At 45.7% G+C, this 27,746-nt stretch overlaps 1 protein-coding gene across 1 annotated transcript in view; it reads right to left on the reverse strand.

Moving 5' to 3' along the window:
- The window catches only part of LOC138801741 (protein mono-ADP-ribosyltransferase PARP14-like), a 47,758-nt gene that overhangs the window by 2,547 nt on the left and 17,465 nt on the right, over positions 1–27,746 (reverse strand). The window contains exons 6-14 of the mRNA XM_069984835.1: positions 26,775–26,996; positions 23,429–23,498; positions 16,218–16,367; positions 14,428–14,490; positions 12,114–12,287; positions 10,787–10,969; positions 8,034–8,654; positions 6,865–7,004; positions 1,520–1,694 (exon numbers count right to left, since the gene is read on the reverse strand). Coding sequence (XP_069840936.1) covers positions 1,520–1,694; positions 6,865–7,004; positions 8,034–8,654; positions 10,787–10,969; positions 12,114–12,287; positions 14,428–14,490; positions 16,218–16,367; positions 23,429–23,498; positions 26,775–26,996 — 1,798 coding nt within the window. The remainder of the gene's footprint in view (positions 1–1,519; positions 1,695–6,864; positions 7,005–8,033; positions 8,655–10,786; positions 10,970–12,113; positions 12,288–14,427; positions 14,491–16,217; positions 16,368–23,428; positions 23,499–26,774; positions 26,997–27,746) is intronic.

Raw genomic sequence — 27,746 nt, forward strand, 5'->3', positions numbered from 1 at the left:
GACTTCTAATTCTTAACTTATACATATTGCATACTGTGGACCCTGCAGGTACATACACCCGAGTCGCGACATTACGTTTTTTGGGGGAGTTCTAGAGAAAATGAAGCCTGTCTGATCTACTAAATTTAGGTAAATAGCAGTATATGTGCATTTCCCATAATAAGTGTACATTAGAAATTTGTCTAAGTTTCCTTATATAATAACATATTAAAAAATACATTTTGCCTGGAGTTCTCCTTTAAAAAGGATGTACCACCAGGTACATCCTGTTTAACCTGAAGCCACGGATCGAACGGCCCGGTTCCTGTGCACGGTGCCGTTCTATGCACCAGAACCGGCCGGTGCTCAAGCACTGGAGGTAGGCCGGCCCGCCCCCAGTGGGAGAGAATTCCCTCCCCTGTATGACGCGGCTCCATTAGAATGAATGGAGCCGCGTCATACAGGGGAGGGAATTCCCTCCCACTGGGGGCGGGCCGGCCTACCTCCAGTGCTTGAGCACCGGCTGATTCCGGTGCATAGAACAGCGCTGTGCATCGGAACCGGGCCTCAGTCCGGAAAACGGACCGCGGCACCGGCTTCCCCGTGCCAGCGCCGTTCGATTCGTGGCTTCAGGTTAAAGAGGATGTACCTGGTGGTACATCCTCTTTAAGAGCCTATTCACACGTCAGTATATTTTCCAATCCGCAATTTTGAGTCCGTTAGCAATCCGCAAATTTCTATCCGTATTGCATCCGTAAATACGGACCCCATAGAGTTGTATTGGGTGTATCAGTTGAGGAATTTCTGTCCGTACTAGGACCTGTCCTTTTTTTTTTTGCATAACGGATTGCAGCCCAGTACACAACACGGATGTGTGTATGGGTCCATTGAAATACATCGGTTTTATTTTTCTGTCTGTAATTGCGGATCCGCAATTGCGGACAGAAACAGGATGTATGAATAGGGCCTAAGGCTATGTCCACACAGTATTTTTGCTCAGTATTTTGGTCAGTCCCAGGAGGGGACTGAAAATACAGAAAGGCTATGTTCACACACTGTTGATATTTAGTGGATGGCTGCCATTTAAGGGCAAATAACAGCATTTATTTGCCGTTAAATGGCGGCCATCTACAAAATTTCACAAATTGCAACAACGACTGTGATTTATGCAAAAGATACGTTGTGTGAACATGGCCTTAGGGCTTATTCCCATGCTACATAATCCACAGAGGTTATGGAGTGTGCAGCTGCGACATGGACTCGCAGCTCTCCTGGCGTCATGTATCAATATGAAGCCAGGAGAGCTATAAGTGTTTACATCTTCGCAGGAATGTACTGATACAGCTACGTGACTGTACCAGTACAGTCACGTAGCTGTATCAGTACATTCCTGCGAAGATTCGAACACTTACAGCTCTCCTGGCTTCATATTGATACATGATGCCTGGAGAGCTGGGAGTTCATGTCGGAGCTGCACGCTCCGCAGCCTCCGTGAATTGCTGGTCCACTAGCTGTTGGGATGGGAGGTCTTACATCTCACCGTTTAACCCAGAGTAACTCCTGTTGAATCCATTGCTGTTTACACTTTGAACCGTGTTTACATCTGTTCCATGGAAAAGTTGCTTTTCATTATCTGTTGTGCCGTTCTTGGTGTTGATACTTTGCTTTTTGATCTGATAATTTTGATACAGATGTACGTTTTGGATCCTTTCAATCTGTGAAGAAAGAAAGGGGCATGAATTTTGGGCATGAAATGTTTGCTATATTTATCATCAATAATACAGTTTTTGGGGGTAAGGACAATAATCTTTAAAGGGATCCTGTCATTTTATTGATACTGCCCAAACCACAGGCAGCTTAAATCACCGACAGGCTTCCTTGTGTATTATTGACTCTGAAACACTTTAGCATTTCAGAGGAAACGTGGTTACAATACTGACCAGGTATGGAACTCCAAGTCACAGGAGCGGTATCTGTAGTTGTTCCTTAGATTTTCCTAGATCTATGCCTGAACACTAAGGGTACTATTAAAAGGGGTTGATTATCGTGCGAAAAATCGTTAAAACGTTCAAATGTAAACGATAATTGTTCTGTGTAATTGCAGGCAACGATCAAAAAATCGTTCATATGTTGTTAATCGTTGATTTAGATCTGAACCTAAAATTATCGCTAATCGTTCGCTGTAATTCCACATTTGTTCGCTCAAGTTCCGCATTTTTTCACTAATTGTTTAGTGTAATTGCACATTGTTCATTGTTTTGATGGGATCAGAAGGAGTAAATGGTCATAATAACGATCACAATAACGATTGTAGTAACGATTGTAACTAACGATTATCGTTCTGTGTAATATGGTGAACGATTTCAGGTTAACAATAAACAATCTCGTTTGCGATCATTTATCGTTAGTCTGTAATCGTTAAAAATCGTTCCGTGTAATAGGACCCCTAGTAAACCTCACTGTTCATGCAGATATTTTATGTAAACCTTGGACTGACTTTGTCTAGCAGAAACAGCAAGCGGACATTAACCCTTAGGGGACACAGCCAGTTTTCATTTTTGCGATTTCTTTTTTTCCTCCTTGTGTATATAAGGCCAAAGCGCGTGCATTTTTCCAGATGAGCCCTTATTTTTTGCGCCACTAATTGTACTTTGCAATGGCAGATGTAATTTTTGCCTAAAATATGCTGTGAAACCAGAAAAAAATTCTATGTGTGGTGAAATTGAAAAAAAACAAAACGCGCAATTTTTTTATTTTGGGGGGGGGGGGGGTTGTTTTTATGCCGTTCGCCCTAGGGTAAAACTGACTGTCATAAATGTTTCTTAAGTTGTTACGATTACAACGATATGTAACTTGTATAACTTTTATTTTATTTGATGGCTTTTAAAAAATTAAAACCTTTTAAAGCGGCCAGTGAACCTACTGATATGCGCCAGCCGCTATTTACCTTAGGACTGCAGTGCTGCTGTTTATACTCCTGTGGGGTCTGGTACTGTTCCTATATTTGATCGCTTTTTATTACAATTTTTCGAGATTTGATGCAATTTTGCACTTTTGAATTTTTTTACGCTCACACTGTTTAGCGTGCGATATCGGGAATGTGATAATTTAATAGTTCAGGCGATTACGCACGCAGCGATACCAAATATGTTTATTTATTTATTTATATTAATAAAATGGGGAAAGGGGGGTGATTCTGACTTTTATTAGGGGAGGGGATTTAGTATTAATAAAAAAATATATATATATTTTTTACACAAATACTAGAAGTCCCCCTGGGGTTAGGGTTATTCCCTTTGGGGTTAGGGTTATTCCCCCTGGGGTTAGGGTTATTCTCCCTGGGGGACTTCTAGTATAACTACACTGATCTCTCATAGAGATCTATGCAGTATACATATACTGCATAGATCCATGAGATCTGTGCTCTATTGCTTTCAGCTGCTGCAGCCGAAAGCAATAGAGTGCCGAGCTGGGATCAGCGCCATGACGGCGCAGACCCCGGCTGGGTGAGGATACAGGGATCGTCCCTCCGCAATCACGTTACCAGGGGGAAGGGGGCAATCCACCCACTAGACCACCAGGGAAGGGCTACAGCAAGTACTTAGATCAGGGGTCTCAAACTCAATTTACCCGGGGGCCACTGGAGGTAGAGTCTGGGTGAGGCTGGGCCGCATCAGGGTTTCCACAAGATACACAGGAGGTGAGGGGATGATGGGGGTGACAGAGGAGGTGATGATGGGGGTGACACAGGAGGTGATGATGGGGGTGACACAGGAGGTGATGATGGGGGTGACACAGGAGGTGATGATGGGGGTGACACATGAGGTGATGATGGGGTTGACACATGAGGTGATGATGGGGGTGACACATGAGGTGATGATGGGGGTGACACAGGAGGTGAGGGGATAATGGGGGTGACACAGGAGGTGAGGATGAGGGTGACACAGGAGGTGAGGGGATGATGGGGGTGACACAGGAGGTGAGGGGATGATGGGGGTGACACAGGAGGTGAGGTGATGATGGGGGTGACACAGGAGGTGAGGGGATAATGGGGGTGACACAGGAGGTGATGATGGGGGGTGACAGGAGATGATGATGGGGTGACACAGGAGGTGATGATGGGGGTGACACAGGAGGTGGGGGGATGATGGGGGTGACACATGAGGTGAGGTGATGATGGGGGTGACACAGGAGGTGATGATGGGGGTGACACATGAGGTGAGGGGATGATGGGGGTGACACATGAGGTGATGATGGTGGTGACACAGGAGGTGAGGGGATGATGGGGTGACACAGGAGGTGATGATGGGGGTGACACATGAGGTGAGGGGATGATGGGGGTGACACATGAGGTGATGATGGTGGTGACACAGGAGGTGAGGGGATGATGGGGGTGACACATGAGGTGATGATGGGGGTGACACAGGAGGTGATGATGGGGTTGACACATGAGGTGATGATGGGGTTGACACATGAGGTGATGATGGGGGTGACACATGAGGTGATGATGGGGGTGACACAGGAGGTGAGGGGATAATGGGGGTGACACAGGAGGTGAGGATGAGGGTGACACAGGAGGTGAGGGGATGATGGGGGTGACACAGGAGGTGAGGGGATGATGGGGGTGACACAGGAGGTGAGGTGATGATGGGGGTGACACAGGAGGTGAGGGGATAATGGGGGTGACACAGGAGGTGATGATGGGGGGTGACAGGAGATGATGATGGGGTGACACAGGAGGTGGGGGGATGATGGGGGTGACACATGAGGTGAGGTGATGATGGGGGTGACACAGGAGGTGATGATGGGGGTGACACATGAGGTGAGGGGATGATGGGGTGACACATGAGGTGAGGGGATGATGGGGTGACACATGAGGTGATGATGGGGGTGACACAGGAGGTGATGATGGGGGTGACACATGAGGTGAGGGGATGATGGGGGTGACACATGAGGTGATGATGGTGGTGACACAGGAGGTGAGGGGATGATGGGGGTGACACATGAGGTGATGATGGGGGTGACACAGGAGGTGATGATGGGGGTGACACATGAGGTGATGATGGGGGTGACACAGGAGGTGATGATGGGGGTGACACAGGAGGTGAGGGGATGATGGGGGTGACACAGGAGGTTATGATGGGGGTGACACAGGAGGTGATGATTAGGGTTACACAGGAGGTGAGGGGATGATGGGAGTGGATTTAGCATCAGGGGTACAATCGGTGCCGGAGGGTCCTATTCGGACCTCAGAGGTGTCTGGCCAGCTGCCAGAGAACCGAGTCGGCGAGGAGTCGTGGTGTGGTGTGTGTGGAATATGGACCGAAACATGGGGCATGCCCGGCGTCCAGGGCCACCAGGTAGAAGCAGCGGCGGCCATGGACGCCGGGGCTGCACCATCTTCTGGTACACATTCCACTCCCGTCACAGCCCGAGGCGTGGGGAGCCCGGCGCACCACGACTCCTCGCCGGCCCGGTTCTCTGGCAGCTGGCCAGACACCTCTGAGGTCGGAATAGGACCCTCCGGCGCCGATTGTACCCCTGATGCTAAATCCACTCCCATCATCTCCTCTCTGCCCCGATCACTATCTTGATGCCGCCGCTCCCGGATCCGGCAGCCGCAGGGGGACAGCGAGCAGCAGACGCTGCTGTACCCTGCTTCCCCTGTGATTAGCCTGACTCTCTCCATCTTTCCCCCGGCAGCATCTCCAAGCCCTGTCCCCCACAGAACGCTGCTGAGCTGCTGCTGGGGGAAAGAAGGAGAGAGCTGCAGCGGTGACGGGTGCCGGGACATTGCTGAATGATAGCAATGTCCAGGCACCAAAGCTTTATATATTTATTTTTCCCCCCTCCGGCCGTGTACCCCCCAACCTGCGGCGCGTACCCCCTGGGGTACGCGTACCGCAGGTTGAGAAACACTGACATAGAGCACAGAGAGCACAGTGTCAGTGACACAGGGCCGCACTTACAGTAAAGTTACCATTGAGGTGGGGGCCGCAAACTAGTGTCCCGAGGGCCGCAGTTGGCCCGCGGGCCGCAAGTTTGAGACCCCTGACTTAGATGCAGCTGTCAACTTTGACAGCTGTATCTGAATACTTAATTAGCGGGCACGGCGATCGGACCGTGCACGCTAATAGCCGCGGTCCCAGGCTGCATATAGCACCGGTAATCGCGGCAGTTCAGAGCGGGGTCACCGCACGACCCCCCTCTGAACTACCCTATCAGTACCAGGACGTTCAGTACGGTCCTGGTGCAGCTATGGGTTAAGACCCTGAGACAAAATAGATAGTTGCATAACAACTCCCCCAGACAAATAGGCAGCTAAAGACATGTTGCATTGTGCTTCTGGAAAAATGAACCATGGACAGAGGAGACCGAAGGGGAACTTTATAGAATAAATTCACAAAACAAGTTTGGAAGAAATTCACAAATTAGTTTTGAAGAAACATTTGGTGGAGGTGATTGCTGGTAATTAAGGATCTACAGGTTATTATATTTAAAGGTCAACTTACTTTTCCTCCCTGCACTGTGGAAGTTTACTTAATGTGCTCAATAAGACATGGATGCAAAACTATTTCCTGTGTTAAGTTACACTATTTTAGGGTGCGTTTACACAGAAAGATTTATCTGACAGATTTTGGAAGCCAAAGCCAGGAATGGATTTGTAAAGAGGACTGATCCCAGTCTTTCCTTTATGACCTGATCCCTGTTTATAGTCTGTTCCTGGTTTTGGCTTCAAAGATCTGTCAGATAAATCTGTCTGTGTAAACGCACCACTAGTCTATAATTTTGACTTAATAACAATCAGACAATAATTAATAGTAATTGGTGCAGAGATCTGGGTGTTTCCAAAGGGTTCACTTACTTACAGCTGCTAGAAATTACCTTAATAACTTTCATCTGGCAGGTCTTTGCAAACTGGGCATGAACTTCACTATATTCCTGGGATCTGGCATCTACGGATACCACTTTTAATTGAGTCTTATCCATTGAATTCCAATATGTGGGTAGATCAAGAGTATTTTCTGTTCAATAAAAGGAGATTTATGATTATGTACTGTCTGCTCACTGCTCAGACCTGCTTGTCTTTAAGATATATAATACTACGTGTGAATGTCCTTTATGTTCTGCACTAGTCCTTTTGGTACAACTTTAAAGAGAACCAATCAGCAGATTGTGCTGATATAGTTCCCTGCTGCACAATATAGCTCTGTTGTGCAGCTCCCCAAAGCTACCAGCCGTGTATGGGGCGGTAGCATTACAGCAGGGAAAAAGTAGTTTTATTCTGCCCCACAAGAACAGGAGAGGGGTGTCAACTAGTCATCTGGGTGGGGAGTCACCCGTGACTAGTCACGGCTCTCTGCCTGTCAGCGTGCTTTGCAGGAATGATTGACAGGCAGAGATTGACTCCATAACTACTCACGGGTGTCTCCCGTTCACGACGGAATAAAACTACTTTTCCCCCGCTGTAATGCTACCAACGCAGACACGGCTGGTAGCATCAGGGAGCTGCACAGCAGAGCTATACTGTCCAGCAGAGAACCATATCAGCACAATCTGTTGTACAAGTTCATAAGTGATCAAATTCATATGTCTGTTGTTTGTGTGAATGAAAATCACTCAGAGTTCAGTTTTGCTCCCTTCCTAAACCAGTTTTCAATGCTTGCATATGTTGAATGCCTCTCGCTTTTTAGCTACTACCTACAGGGAGATGCCTACATGTGAAATGCTACCTTCTTGGGGAGGGGGATTACTACCAGAGAGGCCTACAAGGGGCATAGCTACAAAGGGGATACTACCTACTGGGGAACCAGGGGTCTAACTACTATAAGCCCAGGGGCACAAGGGGACCTAACTGCTACATGGGGACACAGAGAGGACCTAACAACTATATGGGAGACACATGGGGACCTTACAACTGTATGGGGGACACAGAAAATATAAGTAAATGTATTTATAAAAGGCATCTTCTTGTTGTATTTGCTGTTTTTTTTTTCATCTTTGTCATTAGTGATACTCCTATGGACTTAGTATGAAAAATGTTTTATATTTACCATGTTTAGGAAATCTCTCAATTTTGAATTCTTTTCCTTTCGGATCTCGCATAGATTTTGTCTCTATCACTACTGTGTAGGTTACACCAGACACAATAATATTTAGACTTAGCATTTCTGTGTTTTTGGCATTTTCCAGCTCCAAGTTTGTCATTTGATCAAATGGAATAAATTTGTTGCCGTCAATATATTTCCATTGCACCAGGTTACTACAGAGCTCTGCCTCCCGCTCTTTGGCCTTTTTTTCCCGCACATTCTTGATCATGTTTTGGATTTGATTTGTCAGATTCAGGACATCTTTGGTTAATCCTGAGACTTTGATGGTGGTACTTGGCAAATCAATGTTAACGGTAACCTGAAGGGTCTTCTGAAGTTCAGCAATGCTCTTCCGCTCCTTCTCACCAAGCTCCAGGATCCAATCATCGGTGATGACGTTTTCATGTTGTTCCTTTAGTATAAGTTGCCTAAGCCAGGATGATGTGTCTGTCACAGCTTTCTTGGTCTCCGCACAGAGGTGGTAAATCACAGGTTCAATGTTCTCTCGTAACTCAAAAGCTTTGGTTTCTTCCTTCTCTTCATCTTCTGTCTTGTTGCCTGTCAAGCCGATTTTATGCAAAAACCCTGCCACAAAGTAAATGTACAAAAATACATAATGCAGTAGTACACACGTGCCCTAGCCTTATGCTTCGAGGGGGATTTTTACCTGATAGTTTGTTTTATGAACTGAAAATGTATACTGAGGGTGAAGTTCTGCAGCTTCAGAGCTGAAATCCTGCTTGCTTAGAGTTTGCATGGAACTTGTTCTAGTGATGTGCTGTATTCACTTCTGCTGGCAGTGATCGACTGCCGTGGTCGGAGCTTCAGCCTGTGAACCCAGCCAAGTGACGGGGCCCTCCGCTCTCTGCCATTGGCTCCTTGCCCTGCCAACCATTTTTGTAGAGACTTGTAGCATCATGCCTGTGGTCACAAAAGCCTGCTCTCTGCATCGGCGCTCAAGTGACATCAGGAAGAGGAGATGCTGGTGGACTGCATGGGGGCCAGGTGAGTATGGTGTTTTTTTTTTTAATTATACAGTGGAACCTTGGTTTAAGAGTAACTTGGTTTAAGAGCTCACAGTTTTTCAAAATTGTGACTTGGTTTAAGTGCATTGCTTTGGTGTAAGAGCTCCCTGTACTGGGTCGGAGGAGGAGTGGAGGAGGGGCATGGTCTACATAGCGGGGTCTACAGCCCTGTACTCTGACCCAGGAAGTCTAACTCACTTTCCAAATCATGGCAGATCCACTTCAGATTGGGGCTTGCATCAGGGGACTGGACTGTGGAGGTAATCTCTCCATAGCTGTAACCCCTCTCTCCCCGGACAGAGAGTGCTGCATGTATGTGCCCACATCTGCCCTGCTCACTCCTTCATGCTCCCTGCAGTCTCTGTCCGCCCTTGTGTTTCCCATCCTCTCCATTACTGTGCAGTAACTTATAATATCACATATTTTTGGGGCGAGGAACCAATTGTCTGCATTACAATGATTTCTTATGGGAAAATTTGCTTTGATTTGAGTGGATTTGGATTACAAGCATGGTCCCGGAACAAATTAGGCTTGTAATCCAAGGCACCAATGTATATATATTTCAGAGAGGGAATGCCCACATGGCTGATACTACCTACTGGAGGGACTACTTACAGGGGGATGCCTACATGGAGTATGCTATGTACTAGGGGGGTTTAAAGGATTATTTCCATCTTACTAATACAATTAAACTTGTAAGGCCCCTCAAGTTAAATATTTTAGCAAATACATTAATTTTTCAAACTTGTCTCCTTCTCCTGGTATAAAGCTCTTTTCTTTCTATTGTTGACAATTCGTTGTCTAGCCCCATGATGTACCTGTACATCATGGCGGTGCTAGGTGGGTTCAGAGAGGGGTCACACCGTCACCACGATTTAAACTGCGCTGCTATCAGCAGCTGGGGACCGCAGCACCAGGCTAATTAACCATTTAAATGCTGATGTCAAAAGTGACAACGTCATTTAAAGTGCTTTAAAACCCATCACGTGGTGACCTAGTGGCCAGATGAAACCTCTGTTCTGTATATGATTAGTATGCTATATACTGTAAACTAGTTCATAATAGGAGTTGTAGTTGTGGAATTCCAACTAAAAGAAATAGGACTACTACCACCATCATCATGCCTTATAATCAGTATATGATGGGGTTGCAGTTATTAAAATTGTACAATAAGTTTGCATAACAACAACCCCCGTCATGTCAGTTATAAGGCATTATCATGGTGGTAGTAGTTGTATTCCTTCAAGATGGAATTCCACAACTAGCAAAACGACAATGCCAAGCGTCTTAGTCTGCTGATTTTAACAAGGAGTTGTAGTTTTGCTAGTTGGGGAATTCTATCTTTAAGAAATACAACTATGGACGCCATGATCATGTCTTATAATCCACATATGATGGGGGTTGTATTTATGCAAACTTATTGTACAATTTTCATAACTGCAACCCCCATAATATCCTGATTATAAAGCATGATGATGGTGGTAGTAGTAGTCGGATTTCTTCAAGATAGAATTCTCCTAATAGTTCATAATATAACATAACCTCAGACCTAACTTCTAAATGGTAGCACAGGGGGGTCTAATTGCTATATGGGGCTAAATTTCCATTTATTTCTACCTGTAAATTGTAAAATACTGTAAATATTGTTAGTACAACATAGTGGTAGTGATTCACTACCAGGCAGATACTTACATGTAAAAAGAGATGGTTTTTGTACTTTCTGGTTTAAACTGGCAGAGAAGTCTTTTAGCATGGATGGATCGAAAATCACTACTTTCACTGTTTTCACAGACTTGATGGATGCAGAAGAAACATAATCCACCACTGCCTCTAACATAATGCTAGCCACTGCATCGGCCGAGAGTTTTCCAATACCTAAAATAAATATAAAAGAGAGTGTAGGGATTTAGCATTTGTATCTGGTAACTAGTCCTCTCCAATCGTGCTCTGTTTCAGTTATTTCTATTTAGTATACAATTACACAATTACTGATCTTTTGTATGTAACACGCTGCACTTTATATGTTTTTCCACTTTTCCTGTTTGAGTTCCCTTCTGCAGTATACATGGTTACCACCAGATGGCGAGGATCCTCTGGTCTTCGTTCTTCTGTACTGACCAACCATAATAATGCTTTTATTTTTAAATAATAATAATAATGCTTTTATTTGTATAGCGCACACAAATTCTGCAGCACTTCACATTGTTTTTGCCAATTATTAATTTCTCTGGCACCAGGTGAAGTTCGGGTCGGGATCGGCGTCATTACGTCATGTGACTAGCGCCAGCTCCGGACCGATTTGCATGCGCCATAAGTATACATCAGGTATTTGCAATTCATATTTCTTCATTATTGGTCAGTGGTGATTGAATGGGCAGGACTTTGCATATAAATGCGAACGATCTAGTCTTAATGTCACACTCCTTGAGAAAGGTAGACGCCGAAACACTCGCTGGAATACGTTGTGGTCAGGATCCATTATGGGTAATACATGATTGTTTAGGTGCCAGTAATATGCATGCAGCACTATGTTCCAGTAATATGCATGCAGCACTATGTTCCATCTTTAACCCATAGTTTACATTTGTTTGCACTTAGCACTTTATGTTGTTAGGTCCTGTTGGTTCATAACATGCTTCACTGCCCTCTACTGTAGCAGTCATTTAATATTATCATATTTACATATGGACTGCTTGTAATATCATCCTGACACTTCTTTTTTATCGGTGGTGATTCCTCTGTTGCTTTTTCGTATGGTTTAACTATGTAATAAAGATGAATTGTTGATTGACTTTGGTAGTAGTTTGGCATGTTTTGTGAATAGGCATTATATCCCATATGCAATCTGTAGACTGCCATAAAGATTGATTTATACGGGCTATATAAATGTGCTATGAAGTTCATATTAACAGTATTTGTTCCACTTTTGTTCTCTTTAGGAGATGTTGGTATGCTCCCTACACATATAGCAATGTATTATAGTGTTACTGCATATCTTGTAATGCACAGAGATCTCTACCTGTGCCTAGGGCTGGGAAGGCGACAGATGCTGCTTGTAGTCGATCACACTCTGTTAATACATCAATAACATCTTTCTTTACCAGATTGTGACATCCATTAATATGTAGAATGTTTTTGCAAGAAAGTTTTCCACCAGATGTGATCAAAAATCTCTGGTTTGGTTTAGTCGCTTCTGCAAAATAAAAACAGAAACACACTGGCGTTATTTAAAGGGACCCTATCAGCAGGTTTATTCCGTCTTATCTCAGGGTAGCAATAACTAGCGACAGAGAAGCTGAACAGAATGATGTATCACTTACATCGTTCTGTGCAGCTGATCCAGAGATCTCCTCCTGACAACCATGGACAATAAGTAGTCCTCTCCATAATTTGCATGAGCCAAGTAGTCCTGGATATTCATGAGAAGCATAAAACTCCGCCCACCAGCTGCTGATTGGCAGTTATCTATCCATGCTGTGTATAGGCAGTCAACTGTCAATCAGCAGCTGGAGGACAAGGGGAGGGGTGTGGCAAGATTTCTGCTCTCCTACATATTAGAAGAACGGCTGAACAGAATGATGTAAGTAATACACCGATCTGCTCAGCGTTTCACCTGCGCTGCGAGATAGAGTACGTAGGCCTTGGTTACGGCTGCTTTGCTCTATCCGGGTCAGTTCCTCTGTCTAGGATACCTGCTTTGTTTAGGGAGGTTCTCGGCATGGGCTGGGGTGATCTCTGACTTGTTCTCTTTAGCTACTTAACACTGCATAGTGTCTATAGTGATCAATTTAGAAAATAAAGCCTCTGCGTTCTCCATAAGTGTGTGTCTGTTCGCTGTCACAGCTGGACTGTCCAGGACAGGGAACCTGGCAGAGCCAGGCCCTGGCTAAGTTCAGTGGGGATGCCTGATTTGTGTGTGTCCTACTCCTCGGAGAATCAGAAGGAAAGTAGAACTAAAGTGACGCTTCACTTCCACTCCCCATGTGACTACCTCCTACAGGGTGTGCAAAAGTCCCTGTGAGTGGTGGAGAAGACAGTGTGTTAAGAAAAGAGGACAGCGATAGGTAGAACAGAAAGAGCATCTCTCATAGGTTCACAGAATCACATAACACAACACTAACCCTATAGTGACTACAGCTGTGCAACATATACAATGCTATACACAGTGACAACTCATACAGTGACAACTTATACACAACTTTATCACCACTATACTTAAGAGTACAAGACATTTGCAACAGGTGTCTAGACTAGAAACACTCGTGGTGGGACACCACACTTTTACAGGAGTTATCCAGTGAAATTCTTTTTCTTTCAAATTAACTGAAAGAAAGTTATATAGATTTGTAATTTACTTCTATTTAAAAATCTTAAGTCTTCCCATACTTATCATCTGCTATATGTCCTGCAGGAAGTGTTGTTTTTTTTCAGCCTGACACAGTGCTCTCTGCTGCCACCTCTGTCCATGTCAGGAACTGTCCAGAGCAGGAGAGGTTTTCTATAGGGATTTGCTGCTGCTCTGGACAGTTCCTGACATGGACAGAAGTGGCAGCAGAGAGCACTGTGTCAGACTGGAGAGAATACATCACTTCCTGCCGGACATACAGCAGCTGATATGTATGGGAAGACTTCAGATTTTTAAATAGAAGTAAATTACAAATCTATATAGTAGATATAATACCCCAGACTGCTTTACCCTCAGCAGCCTGTTGCATCCTCAAGTAGTCTTGATACTATCAACCGATTACAATAGCTATTACTTCCCATACTCCCTTTGCATAGGATCAGGCCCGCTTCTGCCATGAGGCGGAATGAGCGTTCCGCCTCAGGCGGCAGATTTTGCGGTCCGGCAGGGGGCGGCATTATGTCCCCCCTGCTGTCATTTTTGTTAAGTATCACTTAACAAAAATGACAGCGGCCGCTCACCTGTCCCGTCGCCTGCGCTCTCCACATCCCGTCAGGTCCCACGATGTCACCCTGCAGCTGTCACGGACCTCCAGGCTGTGCTGAGTGCCCGGGGTCGGTGGGGGACGCGCTGGGGTGATCGGGTCGCACGGGGCCGCCCTGCGTGACCCGATCACCCCACTCACCACAGCCTGGAGGTCCGTGACCTGACGGGATGTGGAGACAGCGGAGAGCGCGGGCCGGCTGCGGCGTGGGACAGGTGAACGGCTGGCTGCGGGGGGGGGGGGGGGATGGGGGTTGCAGGGGGGATGCCGGCCATCACTCGGGGCGGCCGCCTGAGGTTTGCCTCAGGCGGTAGAAACCCCAGAATCGGCCCTGCATAGGATAGTAGTGAGAGGTTACGAATACTTATCAGGGAAACTTCTCACCAAGCTGTGCACATTCATCCTCAACAGCCTTCCCAGCTTCCTCTAGGATTTTCTTGGAGACTCCTGTAATGGATGTAAATCATGTTATTGAGATTTTTGTGTCCCTACCACATCAAAGCTGTTTTCCATGTTCACACAACGTACATTTTCGTATAACTACGTGATTTATATGAAAATATACGTGCCGTTGTCGCCTATGGAATCCCGGCCAGAGTGTATACACATGGGGGGACATTTATGAAAAGGCGAAAATGCCTCTTTTAGGCGCAAATGGGGCTGATTGGTGTAAAAGTATTAGCAAATGGTATTTTTGCGAATATTTTTTTTTTGCATCGTTCCCATCTGCGCCACCTTTACCAGAGGGGCGGAGAGGGGGCGTTACGGGGTGTGTGGCAGCACACAGAGGGGGCGCGGCCTCTGCGTGCGCCGCATTTATAATTTTTCAGGTGGAAAAATGATACTGAAACCTACGCTAGCTCTGAGCTGGAGTAGGTTTCAAAATTTTTGCACGGAGAGGCTCCATCCGCTTGGGATGTATGTAGAGGCAGTGCGCCTTTACATAAATCCTCTGAGCTTCGGAGCTGCGGGGACATTTGTAAGCCCGGTGTAAAAAACGACGGACTTCATAAATGTCCCCCATAGTATATATTCTGGCCGGGACCCCTAGCGGCGCCTTAGAAGACTGACATGTCACTTTTCTGTGGCCGCTATTCAATAAATGGCGGCCGCAGAAAGCCCTGTCAGTGCACACTATGGAGGGGCGGCTCCGGCCACACGCTCCATAGTATGCTGTGGGGAGTTCTGATGCGGGCGCTCACTGATGCGCCTGCATCAGAGCTCTGCGGCTGCAAAGATCATCCGGCAGGTACTGCAGTACCGGCCGGGATGATGTTTTATGAGACCAGCCGGCCAGGTCACAGAACGGCCGGTCTCATATGCAGTGGGAACATAGCCTTATACTTGAATTACCAGGGCAAAGAATAGCGTTGCACTACTGAGAGGTCCCGATGACATGTCCCTGATTCCCATCAGAAACAGTGTACTTGTGTGGACCTTGTATGTACATAAATCATACTCCTTATGTCGTGTACAGTGGTGCAACCTCAGGGCTTATTCACACGTCCCATTAATTACGAGCCCTACGGACGGGGAAGCACTGTAATGGAATATTTCCAGCCCGGAATGATGTATTAATATCATGCCAGGAGCGGGGAAACTCTTTGAATCTCTGTGGCTCTGTCACTACAGTGCCGCTGAAATTCATAAAGTTTCCCCGCTCCCTCCATCATAATTATACATCATGTCGGGCAGGGAAATATTCCATTACAGTGCTTCCCCGTCCGTTGGGATCGTAATTTATAGGACGTGTGAATAAACCCTTAGACTTTGTGCCTGTAACATTCAGCAGTAATATCTAAGCATATAAGAGCCACATGTTAAAGGGGCACAGAGTGTGGGGAGGACGGTTTCATATATATACTTATACTTATATACAGCGCTGCCAGGGTCACCACATGGAATTACCTGCTGAGGCAGGACACTGCTGTGGCCTCTGATTTGCTGAGCAGGCAGTACCACATGGCAATCCCAGAAGGGTTGCACAGCGGGTTTGTTCAGAATGGCAGCTGCAGGGGAACACAGAAGGCAAGTATATGTGTTCCTTTTATTTGAAAGTAGCCGGAGCACAACTGCCTATAAAAATGTTCCCCCAGAATACCCCTTTAATGTCCACCTCTGGTAGCACGGTATAGAACCAGAACATGATAATGTGACAACAGATCTCTAAATACCTGATTTCGAATTGAATGTGCTGTTGGCTGAGTTGACAATAACATCAGTGTCTTCCTTGGTTATGTCTCCCATCTTCACCTGATATGTGATACATCCGATCTTTATTTCGTGAACATCTGCTGATGGGGAGTTCACTGGTCCTAATAAACCTACAGGACAAAGTGAGTGTAGGCGAGTGGGACAGAATCAAACTGTACAGTACTATATAGTAAACTTTACACAGAATGTATACTGCAAAACAACACAAAATGCTTTTTGGTGTAAAAAAAAATACTGTGCAGTTCAGGAAAGGCTGGGTGCTTAACTTTTTCTGGCATTCACCGTGTTCTATCTACTGGACTCTTTGGCTTCAATCATACAGTATGGTTCATACCTTCTAATAAAGAGGCTATAATCGCAGCACCTAGATGGTTAAATGACTGGCATTACAGCTAGCTGATTACTGACCACAGCTGTAAGCTGCAAATGCCACCAGGTATGGAGGGAGTTCAGCTCCTAATGCTGCGTTTTCCACGTAACGATTATCAAGCGAATTTGCGCGATAACGATCGAATTCCAACGATAATTGTACGTGTAAACGCTGCGAAATGATCAAGTGACGAGCGAGAAATCGTTCATTTTGATCTTTAAACATGTTCTCAAATCGTCGTTGATCTTTCGCAAAAAATTTGCAGATCGCTCCGTGTAAACAGTCGTTCACCGATTTAACCAATGTGTGAGATAGGCTTAAGCATCTCAAAACGATCGCAAAACGAATTTTCTGTATGATATATCATACCATCTAAACGCTGATCGTTATGAAAAACACATTGTTACTTCGACATCGTTGATCGTACGATCGGGCGAATTATCTTTCCCTGTAAACGCCCTCTGCATATATTCTTAAGGGTGCCTTCACACATACCGTATCGCTGCGTATTTATCGCACAAAACTCACATGAAACTCGCACGAAAGTAGCTGCTTTTTTGTGGTGTTAAACTCTCCTGTGAAAATCATGAGAAAATCAAAACTCGCATGTAAAAATACACATACACTACCGTTCAAAAGTTTGGTGTCACCCAAAAATTTTGTGTTTTCCAAGAAAAGTCACACTTCTTCACCACCATACGTTGTGAAATGAATAGAAAATTGAGTCAAGAAATTGACAAGGTTAGAAATAATGATTTGTATGTGAAATAACATTGTTTTTACATCACACTTTGCTTCCGTCCCAGAATCCTCCTTTTGCAGCAATTCCAGCATTGCCCACCTTTGGCATTCTAGCTATTAATCTGTTGGGGTAAGCTGGAGAAATTGCCCCCCACGCTTCTAGAAGCAGCTCCCACAAGTTGGATTGGTTGGATGGGCACTTCTGGCGTACCATACGGTTAGGGCTGGGCGATATTGACCTAAATCATTATCGCGGTTAATCGTACATGTAGCCGCGGTAACGATAACTGAACGATAATTATGACACGCCCCTTAGGTAAGCCACACCCTTCTGCAAGCCACACCCACTTAACCGTGCCAACCTGGGGATATTTTGTTTTAATAGAGTAAAAAAAAAGTAACTCACTGAGCAGCAACACAAGGATGAGCCATTTAGTCTATTGTCATTATTTGTTATTATAATTAGGGGGTCTCAGAGAATCTGGACATGTATATACAGGTATACAGCTACAATAGGACATGTATATACGGGTATACAGCAATGTACAAAGTACAGGACGTGTATATACAGGTATAGCGCTATGTACTACATAGCTGTATACCTGTGTATGCATGTCCTGTAGTGCGTACATAGCTGTATACCAGTATATACACATCCTGTAGTGTGTATAGCTGTATACCCGTATATACACGTCCTGTAGTGGCAGTATTATATATGTATGTACACACTACAAGACGTGTATACACAGGTATACAGCTATGCAGGTTCTACATTAAAAACACATGCACACTCAGCTAAGCTGAGCATTTATGTGTCTAATGGTGCGTTTACACAGGCAAATTTAACTGACAGATCTTTGAAGCCAAAGCCAGGAACAGACTATAAACAAGGATCAGGTCATAAAGCAAAGCCTGAGATTTCTCCTCTTTTTAAATCCATTCCTGGCTTTGGATTTCAAAATCTGTCAGATAAATCTCTGTGTAAATGCACCCTTAGAGGATCACAAAAGACAGCTGGGGGTGGAGCAGGGGCATAGCTAGGATTCATGACACCCCATAGCAAAAAAAATAAAATAAATAAATACATGGGGCCCCATGAATTTTGTATGAGCCCCCCAACCTCTGGCAGCACATCAAATAGAAGAGGGGGCAGCTGAAGCGGGGGCAAGGGGGACTGCAATTAGAACTGGGGCAGGGTGGCAGCAGCTGGGGGTGATCTGGGCAGAAGGGGGGACAGAAGCTGGGGGAGATCTAGGCAGAAGGGGGGGGGGGTAGAAGCTGGGGGAGATCTAGGCAGAAGGGGGGGCAGAAGCTGGGGGAGATCTAGGCAGAAGGGGGGGCAGAAGCTGGGGGAGATCTAGGCAGAAGGGGGGGGTAGAAGCTGGGGGAGATCTAGGCAGAAGGGGGGGGTAGAAGCTGGGGGAGATCTAGGCAGAAGGGGGGGGGCAGAAGCTGGGGGAGATCTAGGCAGAAGGGGGGGGGGTAGAAGCTGGGGGAGATCTAGGCAGAAGGGGGGGCAGAAGCTGGGGGAGATCTAGGCAGAAGGGGGGGGGTAGAAGCTGGGGGAGATCTAGGCAGAAGGGGGGGGGTAGAAGCTGGGGGAGATCTAGGCAGAAGGGGGGGGCAGAAGCTGGGGGAGATCTAGGCAGAAGGGGGGGGCAGAAGCTGGGGGAGATCTAGGCAGAAGGGGGGGGGGCAGAAGCTGGGGGAGATCTAGGCAGAAGGGGGGGGCAGAAGCTGGGGGAGATCTAGGCAGAAGGGGGGGGCAGAAGCTGGGGGAGATCTAGGCAGAAGGGGGGGGTAGAAGCTGGGGGATATCTAGGCAGAAGGGGGGGATATCTAGGCAGAAGGGGGGGGTAGAAGCTGGGGGATATCTAGGCAGAAGGGGGGGGGGGGATCTAGGCAGAAGGGGGGGGTAGAAGCTGGGGGAGATCTAGGCAGAAGGGGGGGGGGGCAGAAGCTGGGGGAGATCTAGGCAGAAGGGGGGGGGGCAAAAGCTGGGGGAGATATAAACTGTATCTTCTCCCTTGTCACTAGGGAGAAGATACAGCACTGGCACACACTTGGCCCTCACGGCTGCCACCTCCTCTAACCCCCCCCCCCCCTCCCGAACAGTCGCTGACCTGCTCCTCATACCCGACACACATGCGGCATTTCTGACAGTCGCCGACCCGCTCTTCATAACCAGCACTTCATAACCAGTTCACACGCGGCCCTCCTGGCCGCACACCCCCGCAGGTTCCCGGTCTCTGGAGAAGGAGGTTGCAGGGACCGGGGGATCGTGTGATGGATGGCGTCGCTGCGCTGGGGCTGTATAGTGGGATGTGGGGGCGCAGTGCAGACCCCCGATCCCGCTATACAGCTTCACCACCCACAGCGACGCCATCCATCACACGATCCCCCCCCTGCAACCTCCTTCTCCAGAGACCGGGAACCTGCGGCTGCGTGCGGCCAGGAGGGCCGCGTGTGAACTCAGTGCTGGTTATGAAGAGCGGGTCGGCTCTTCCGGAGTGAGTGGCGGGGGCGGCCGGGAATGCCGCGTGTCTGCCAGGTATGAGGAGCGGGTCAGCCACTGTTCGGGGTGAGAGGAGATGGGGGGCGATGGGCTGCTGCCAAATGTCAGACTGCTGCAGGGCAGGGGATGGGAGGTCACCTGCCTCAATAGTAAATGTGCGCCCTGGCTGGAATCCCAGGCAGGTTGGGGGCGGGGACACTGGGGAGCTGAGGGGGCGGAGAAATACCGCAAATACCGCCCTGGCAAAGTTGAGGTCGGTTTACCGACGCCAGGGACGGTATCGGTATTTTCACGGTATACCGCCCAGCCCTACATACGGTCCAGCTGCTCCCACAACAGCTCAATGGGGTGGTGATCTGGTGACTGCGCTGGCCACTCCATTACCTATGATAGAATACCAGCTGCCGCTTCTGCTGGAAATAGTTCTTGCACAATTTGGAGGTGTGTTTAGGGTCATTGTCCTGTTGTAGGATGAAATTGGCTCCAATCAAGTGCTGTCCACTGGGTATGGCATGGCTGTGCAGAGTGATAGCCTTCCTTATTCAGAATCCCTTTTACCCTGTACAAATCTCCCACCTTACCAGCACCAACCCCAGACCATCACATGACCTCCACCATGTATAACAGATGGCGTCAGGCATTCATTCAGCATCTTCTCATTTGTTCTGCGTCTCACAGTTCTTTGTGATCCAAACACCTCAAACTTGGATTCATCCGTCCACAACATTTTTTTGCAGTCTTCCTCTGTCCAATGTCTGTGTTCTTTTGCCCATCTTAATCTTTTTCTTTTATTGGCCAGTCTCAGATATGGCTTTTTCTTTGCCACTCTGCCCTGAAGCCCAAAATCCCGCAGCCGCCTCTTCACTGTAGATGGTGACACTGGTGTTTTGTGGGTACTATTTAATAAAGATGCCAGTTGGGGACCTGTGAGGCGTCTGTTTCTCAAACTAGAGACTCTAATGTGCTTATCTTCTTGCTTAGTTGTGCAACGCGGCCTCCCACTTCTTTTTCCACTCTGGTTAGAGCCTGTTTGTGCTGTCCTCTGAAGGGAGTAGTACACAACGTTGTAGTAAATCTTCAATTTCTAAGCAATTTCTCGCATGGAATAGCCTTCATTTCTAAGAACAAGAATAGACTGTCGAGTTTCCGATGAAAGTTCTCTTTTTCTGGCCATTTTGAGCGTTTAATTGACCCCACAAATGTGATGCTCCAGAAACACAATCTGCTCAAAGGAAGGTCAGTTTTGTAGCTTCTGTAACGAGCTAGACTGTTTTCAGATTTGTGAACTTGATTGCACAAGGGTTTTCTAATCATCAATTAGCCTTCTGAGCCAATGAGCAAACACATTGTACCATTAGAACACTGGAGTGATAGTTGCTGGAAATAGGCCTCTATACACCTATGTAGATATTGCACCAAAAAACAGACATTTGCAGCTAGAATAGTCATTTACCACATCAGCAATGTATAGAGTGTATTTGTTTAAAGTTAGGACTAGTTTAAAGTTATCTTCATTCAAAAATAAGGACATTTCAATGTGACCCCAAACTTTTGAACGGTAGTGTACATTGACTTTATAGCAATCAGTATCACTGTGGATTTATGTGCGAAAAACTCGCAGCGATAAATACGCAGAGATACGGTACGTGTGAAGGCACCCTAATAAAGGTAACCAGTCAGCACAATTGTGCTGATATGGTTCCCAGCTGCACAGTATAGATCACACGTGACAAACTCAGGCCCTCCAGCTGTTTCAAAACTACAATTCCCATCATGCCTGGACAGCTAAAGCTTTGGCTGTCCAGGCATGATGGGAATTGTAGTTTTGCAACAGCCGGAGGGCCTGAGTTTGACATCCCTGGAACTGTGCAGCTCCCCGAGCATACCAGCTGCGGCTGCAGCAGTAGTTTTACATTGGAGAAAAAGGTCTTTTATTCTGGCGCGCAAGGCCAGGAGAGGGGCGACTACTTATCATCTGGGTGGGGAGCCCAGGACTTGTCACAGCTCTGCCACAGCTCTGTCTGTCAGCGTGCTCTGCAGGGATGATTGACAGGCAGAAAGGCCACTAATGGCTCTCTCTGCCTGTTAGTCATCCCCACACTGTGCCATGATAGGCAAAGAGCCATGACTTGTCACAGGCGGCTCCCCGCCCAGATGATTAGTTGCCGACACCTCTCCCGGCCATCCACTGCAGGCATGGCTGGTATGCTCAGGGAGCTGCACCGTAGATATTTAGTGTGTCACTGGGAAACATAATCGTGCTGATTGGTTCCCTTTAATGCTGCTGCATCAAAAATGTATATCTCCACATATACCTCTACCAACACTCGTCCATCGGCTAATTGAAGCTTTATGTGTGGCCATATAAATAATTATTATCAGCCGCACGTCATCCCTGTCTAAAAAGGGGATATTGGGCCAACAAAAATGAATTTAAATAACTGCACAATTGATAGAGCCTTGTGAAGGCTCTGAAAACCAATGCCAATATTGCCAATCGGTGCCCGGGTCATGTTAAAAGGTTCTTATAATACCACTATCATCCATACCCAAAATTAAACCAGATATAGTCCCAAGTGTGGCCATTGGTTACTGTGCATCATTGCCTAAAAGCCATTACCTGTGCTGACCAGATGTGTAGAAATCAAACATCCAAGCACAATAAGAGGGAGATACCAACCACAGCTGACTGAGCCTCAACACGTTTCACTGATTTGTTTCTTTTTTTTAACTCTCTCCTTATTGTATTTGGATGTCTGAAAAACAGAGAGATCTTAAAGTGACACTGTCTCCCCCTTTTTTGGATTGTGACTTCTCTACACAGGTGTAATGGGTAAATTTAGCAGTTTTCATACATTATTTTATATCATACGTCATGGTGATTGTTCCAGTAAAAAGTGATCTTTTATCATCTGTGAATTGTGCTACCTGGGCGGGGCTTCAAGGGCTGCAGCACCACTTAGCCCCGCCCACATTACCACTGCAGGCCCCTGCCCCTGTGATGTCATTGTGAGGCCCGCCCCCTCGAAGGCCATTGGAACAGGTCAACCTAAAGGTCTAGGCCCCACCCCGTCTACGTCCACCCATACCAATGGCCGCTGAGGGGCACAGGGCCTATGCGCCGATGACGTCGCGGGGCATATGTGACGATGTGGGCGGGGCTTCATTGCAGAGGCACCACTTAGCCCCGCCCACATCGTCACCATAGGCTAGCATGGTTTTGTGATTTTTTTCTTTTACAGTGATTCTTCCTGTTCACTTTTTGGATTTGTTGCTTTAAAACTTTGCATCACTTTCACCTTGTGGCACTTGATAATAGGATCAGATAGTTAACAGGTAGCACAATTCACAGATGATAAAAGAACAATTTTTACTGGAACAAGCACCATGTTGTATTATTTAAAATAAGGTATGAAAACTGCTAAATTCACCCTTTACAGCTGTGTAGAGAAGTCAGAATGCAAAAAGTGGGAGACAGTGTCACTTTAAGCTCCTCACCTCCCACAGCATCGGCCAGCGTTACCCATAGAATGGAAGAAACTTACTTTGCGATTTGTCGGACTTCTTCTGACTGGCGGGATCTTTTGTCTTTTTTTCAAGTTCAGTAGAAAATGCCTAAAAGCAACAAGAATCAACATTTTAACGTAATAAAGAATTAAAGGGGGGTTCATCATCTTGAATAGCCCTTGATTCTGATCACGTAGGTCTGTGCCTGGGGCATATCTGTAAAAAGTCATACATTTCTGTATAACCCATCTGTATAAACCATTAGCCCTTGACAAAGCCGCGCGTAGGGTGAGTAGGTGAGTGGGACTGGGTTCAATACATGCATCTGGCTAATCTATTTGTAGTATGTGTTGGTGATTTCACCTGTCTGTGCGGTATTTATTTTAGCACTTATCTGGCAATTCATCTGGCACTGTGCCTGTTTACATTTTCTCTCTGACATTTATATTCAAATTATTTGTAAAACCTTTTTTCTGCCATCTAGTGGAGGTTGCCTGTATTGTAATACCTAACTATTTTCTATTTAGCAATCCTTTTGCATGTGCAAAATATGACTCTATAAAATATATATGTATGTCCCCTCACTAACTTCTTTCCTGTATAGTTCTGTTTCATGTCCCTTCTTGTTTTAATGAATTTTTATTCAATTAAAGAACTCGAATAAAGAATATAACAGTATTTACTTTGGATTGTCCTGCATTTTTGTGATTCCTTTGTGGATCAGTTTGTTCTTTTGTTAAGTATTATAGATGCGTTTGGACACGCATTTATTTGGGCACCTGTTTTGTTGTTCCCATCTGATTTGTGCAAAAAGTGCTGCACTCGCCCAGCGGTCAGAGCTTCACATGAAAGGGGCATGGTTGCAACAAATTTACTACAATTAATGCCTGCTAGCAAACTTAAATTAGTGGAGAGCTATGCCAGCTGGTCTTAGTAAATCCCCCCTATAGTATCCCCCTGCCGAGACCCCTGGAAATCAACTGTAATTTGTGGGAAACCTGGGAGTAAGGGAACTATTACACTGCACTATATTAGGAGCAAGCAAGCGCCAACCAGTCATGTCATGCTCCTCATTTCCAGCTCACCGTCTGTGCAGCAACATCGGGGGAGTTGTGGAGAGTAGCGTAATGGGCCAGCACTCTTATTACATGGAGCGACATGCTGCAGACCATCGCTATAGTTAACGTCATTTTGGTTCATGTTGTAAAACAACATTGTGCATGACAGCTGATCATTGTTTTGTGGGGTTAATTAGCCTGGTCCCTCTGTGAGATAGCTACTTGACTATATTATTTGTTTTTGTGATTTTTTTTTTTCTTTCACAGTGATTCTTCCTTTTCCCTTATTGGATTTGTTGCTTTAAACCTTGGCATCACTTGCACTTTGTGGCACTTGATAATAGGGTCAGATAGTTTACATATCTTTGCATTGGGCACTTTATGTATGTATATTATGTATTTTTGCTATCTTTGTACTATTATGTAAGATGGACCAGTTCACACTGTGCCTTATTTTGGCCAGTGATGGGAGGAGTTTTTAATGTTTTTAAAATCTCTTGTGTTTTTGTTTATTTGAATAAAGTATGTGAATTGTATATTTGAGGCGCAGACCTTTTGTTTCCAGACCATCTTTTCTTTTTTTGTGTTCATATGCAGGGCTGCTTCTGCCATGAGGCGAGATGAGTTTACTGCTCAGGGCGGCAGCTTTGAAGAGCGGCAGATTTTATGGAATGGCTATAAATTATACTGTCTGCTTTATACCACTGACTGCATTGACCCCATGACCTGCAGATGATAACTGGACACAGACGTAGAATGCAAGGAAGTCAGGACTGCAGACACTTTGCTTACACTTTGGTGGAATTGGAAACTTTTTCTGTCTTGTCCCCACCAGGTAGTGCTAAGACAGGGTAACTTATGGTGGAGCTGGATTGTGTATACAGGATGAACTTATTAAAAACTACAGGTTTTGTGCACACCCGCATTACTTACCTATGATTTTCAATAGGCTGGGGGGGGGGGGGTAATGAGTCAGTGTGGGCATGAGGGGGGGTGCCATTTTAGGTCTTGCCTTGGTCTGGATGGACTAGCACTCAGTTCATATTTAGAGCGGTTTCTGCCCATATGTATAAGCTGGATCGTTGTTTTACATCATAACCTTTTACACAAAACAATTGGCTGGTAATTGGTTAAGTATGGCCAATAATCGCTTTGTGTAATAGTGCCCTTAGTGCTTATTTTTCTTGCATTGCCACCACCGACTAATTAAAGCATTGTATGGGCATTCTGTCCACAGCGAGAAATGCTCTTTGTAACTAAACATCTACACATCCTCTGGGGGTACTCCAGTTTAAGAAAATTGTATTAAAAAAAAATAAAAAATAGCTCCACCAAGATATATAATTTACTAATATAGTGTTCCCACAAATAGTTCTGGCTTTAGCATGTCTTTTTGTGTGCCCCGTTTCCTGATTGATCTTACTACCTCTGACCAGCCCCTCTGGCGTACTTCACCATAACTTTATTGGAGTAATTCTATAAGGAAAAGGAACAGACATGGCCGCACATCCATATACTAAACACTGACCATCTGTTTCTCAGCATTATCAATACTTACATCAGGAGTTGGATACATTTTGATCAAAGTGTATAAGCCCAGTGATACACTATTTAGTTATGGACCCACACAAACTAGGAACCGTAAAGTGGTGTGTGGGATAACGCACTTTGATGAAAATGTAACTAACTCCTGATGTTAGTATCGATAGTGCTGAGAAGCAGATGATCGGTGTTTAGCATATGGATGTGCGCCCATTTCTGTTTTGTTCTCTTCGTGGAATTACTTTTGAATATCTTTATTGGAGCCTGTAGGGAGAGTTAGGTGTGATTACAGAATGCTATGATGAATGGGTGCTGGGAGGAGGCATGTAGGCATGGTGGGAGGGCTGGGATAAACAACTGAGGGAAAGCATGGCATCCTGGGAATTGTAGTACTGAGCAGCCACGTATCCAGAAAGTAGAACCTTGACATACAGAACTAAGCTCCCCAAAACAAATAAAATTTTGTCAGTCTCTGAACTGGGGCAGACAGGTAAGTAATGTTATATTCTTCTGCTGCATGTTTATGTTTTTACCTGATGACAGAGTACCCCTTTAAGGCCCCTCTTTCAGATTTTTCTGTCCCCTTCAGACTCCTTTATCAGACATGTTAAGATCCGTGTCTTCCCACCACAGGGTATGTTGCCAGGTGAAGGTTGAGCTGCCCCGTGCACATTAGATGTCACAAGGTTCAGCTTTTAGCATAAGCTGCTCTGACATTGACGGCAATTGTAATAAGATAAAATGTGGTTGGAAGCATGAGATGATTGATAACTCTGTATCTTACCTTTATTGTTTCCACGTCACTTGGGTGTAACATGAAGGTCACTTCTTTGAGATAATTGTTGTTTCCTTTGCTGCTGAAGTTAAGGATCTCTTCATACATTATAGAAGCTACAGTGTTTTTGGGGAATCTCAGAACTCCGGTTCCCATGGCGGGAAATGATATTGATTGCATTTGTTTCTCCTCTGTGGCTCGCAGGCAATCATTTACAATCTTCCTTAGAATCTGTCATAAAGCATGTGGTGACAAGTTAGAGAAGTACTAGGCAGAGGTTAGTAACGGCTTACATTGAGAGCTATTCCCTGCAACATTGGGCAACCATTGGTGAAAGCATGGTTCTGACCACATGTGTTCACAGGCATGTGGGAATGTAACCTATACTGTGGTTAGGCTCTGATACTGTTTGCCACTAAATAAGGCCCCCATATTATATTATCCCTGGTAGTAAGGCCCACATTTTGTATGTCCTCCTTGTAGTTAGGCTGCTATATTGTATGCCCCACCTCTATAGTTAGGCTCCCATACTGTATGCCTTCCTCCCTCTTTTATAAATAGACCCAATTACTGTATGCCCCCTCTGAAATTAGGCCCCCATAGTTAATGTTAATTGTTAACCCCTTCACATCATATGACGATGACATCATGACGTACCATTACAGCAAAATGCCTAGCAGCACGATGAAGCTGAGCTTGCTTTATAGACGGTGAGGACTGGCTGCTATCAACAGATGGGTCCCCACAGTTAATAACGGACAGCAGCTACTGCCTACCATTACCCCTTAAATGGCATTTGAATACCAGTGCCAGGTGCAACTCCTGTCACTGACTGATCAAAACCCGATCGGTTTCCCTGATCGCTAAAGGTATAATACTTACCTCCATGCGGTCAGCTTGGTGAACCTTTCATAGAGTCCGCCTCTGGCAAACTCTATGAGCAAGGTGTCAATATCACTGATCAATGCTATGCAATGGCAT

This window comes from Dendropsophus ebraccatus, chromosome 9 (assembly GCF_027789765.1).
Source record: "Dendropsophus ebraccatus isolate aDenEbr1 chromosome 9, aDenEbr1.pat, whole genome shotgun sequence".
Classification (NCBI taxonomy): Eukaryota; Metazoa; Chordata; class Amphibia; order Anura; family Hylidae; genus Dendropsophus; species Dendropsophus ebraccatus.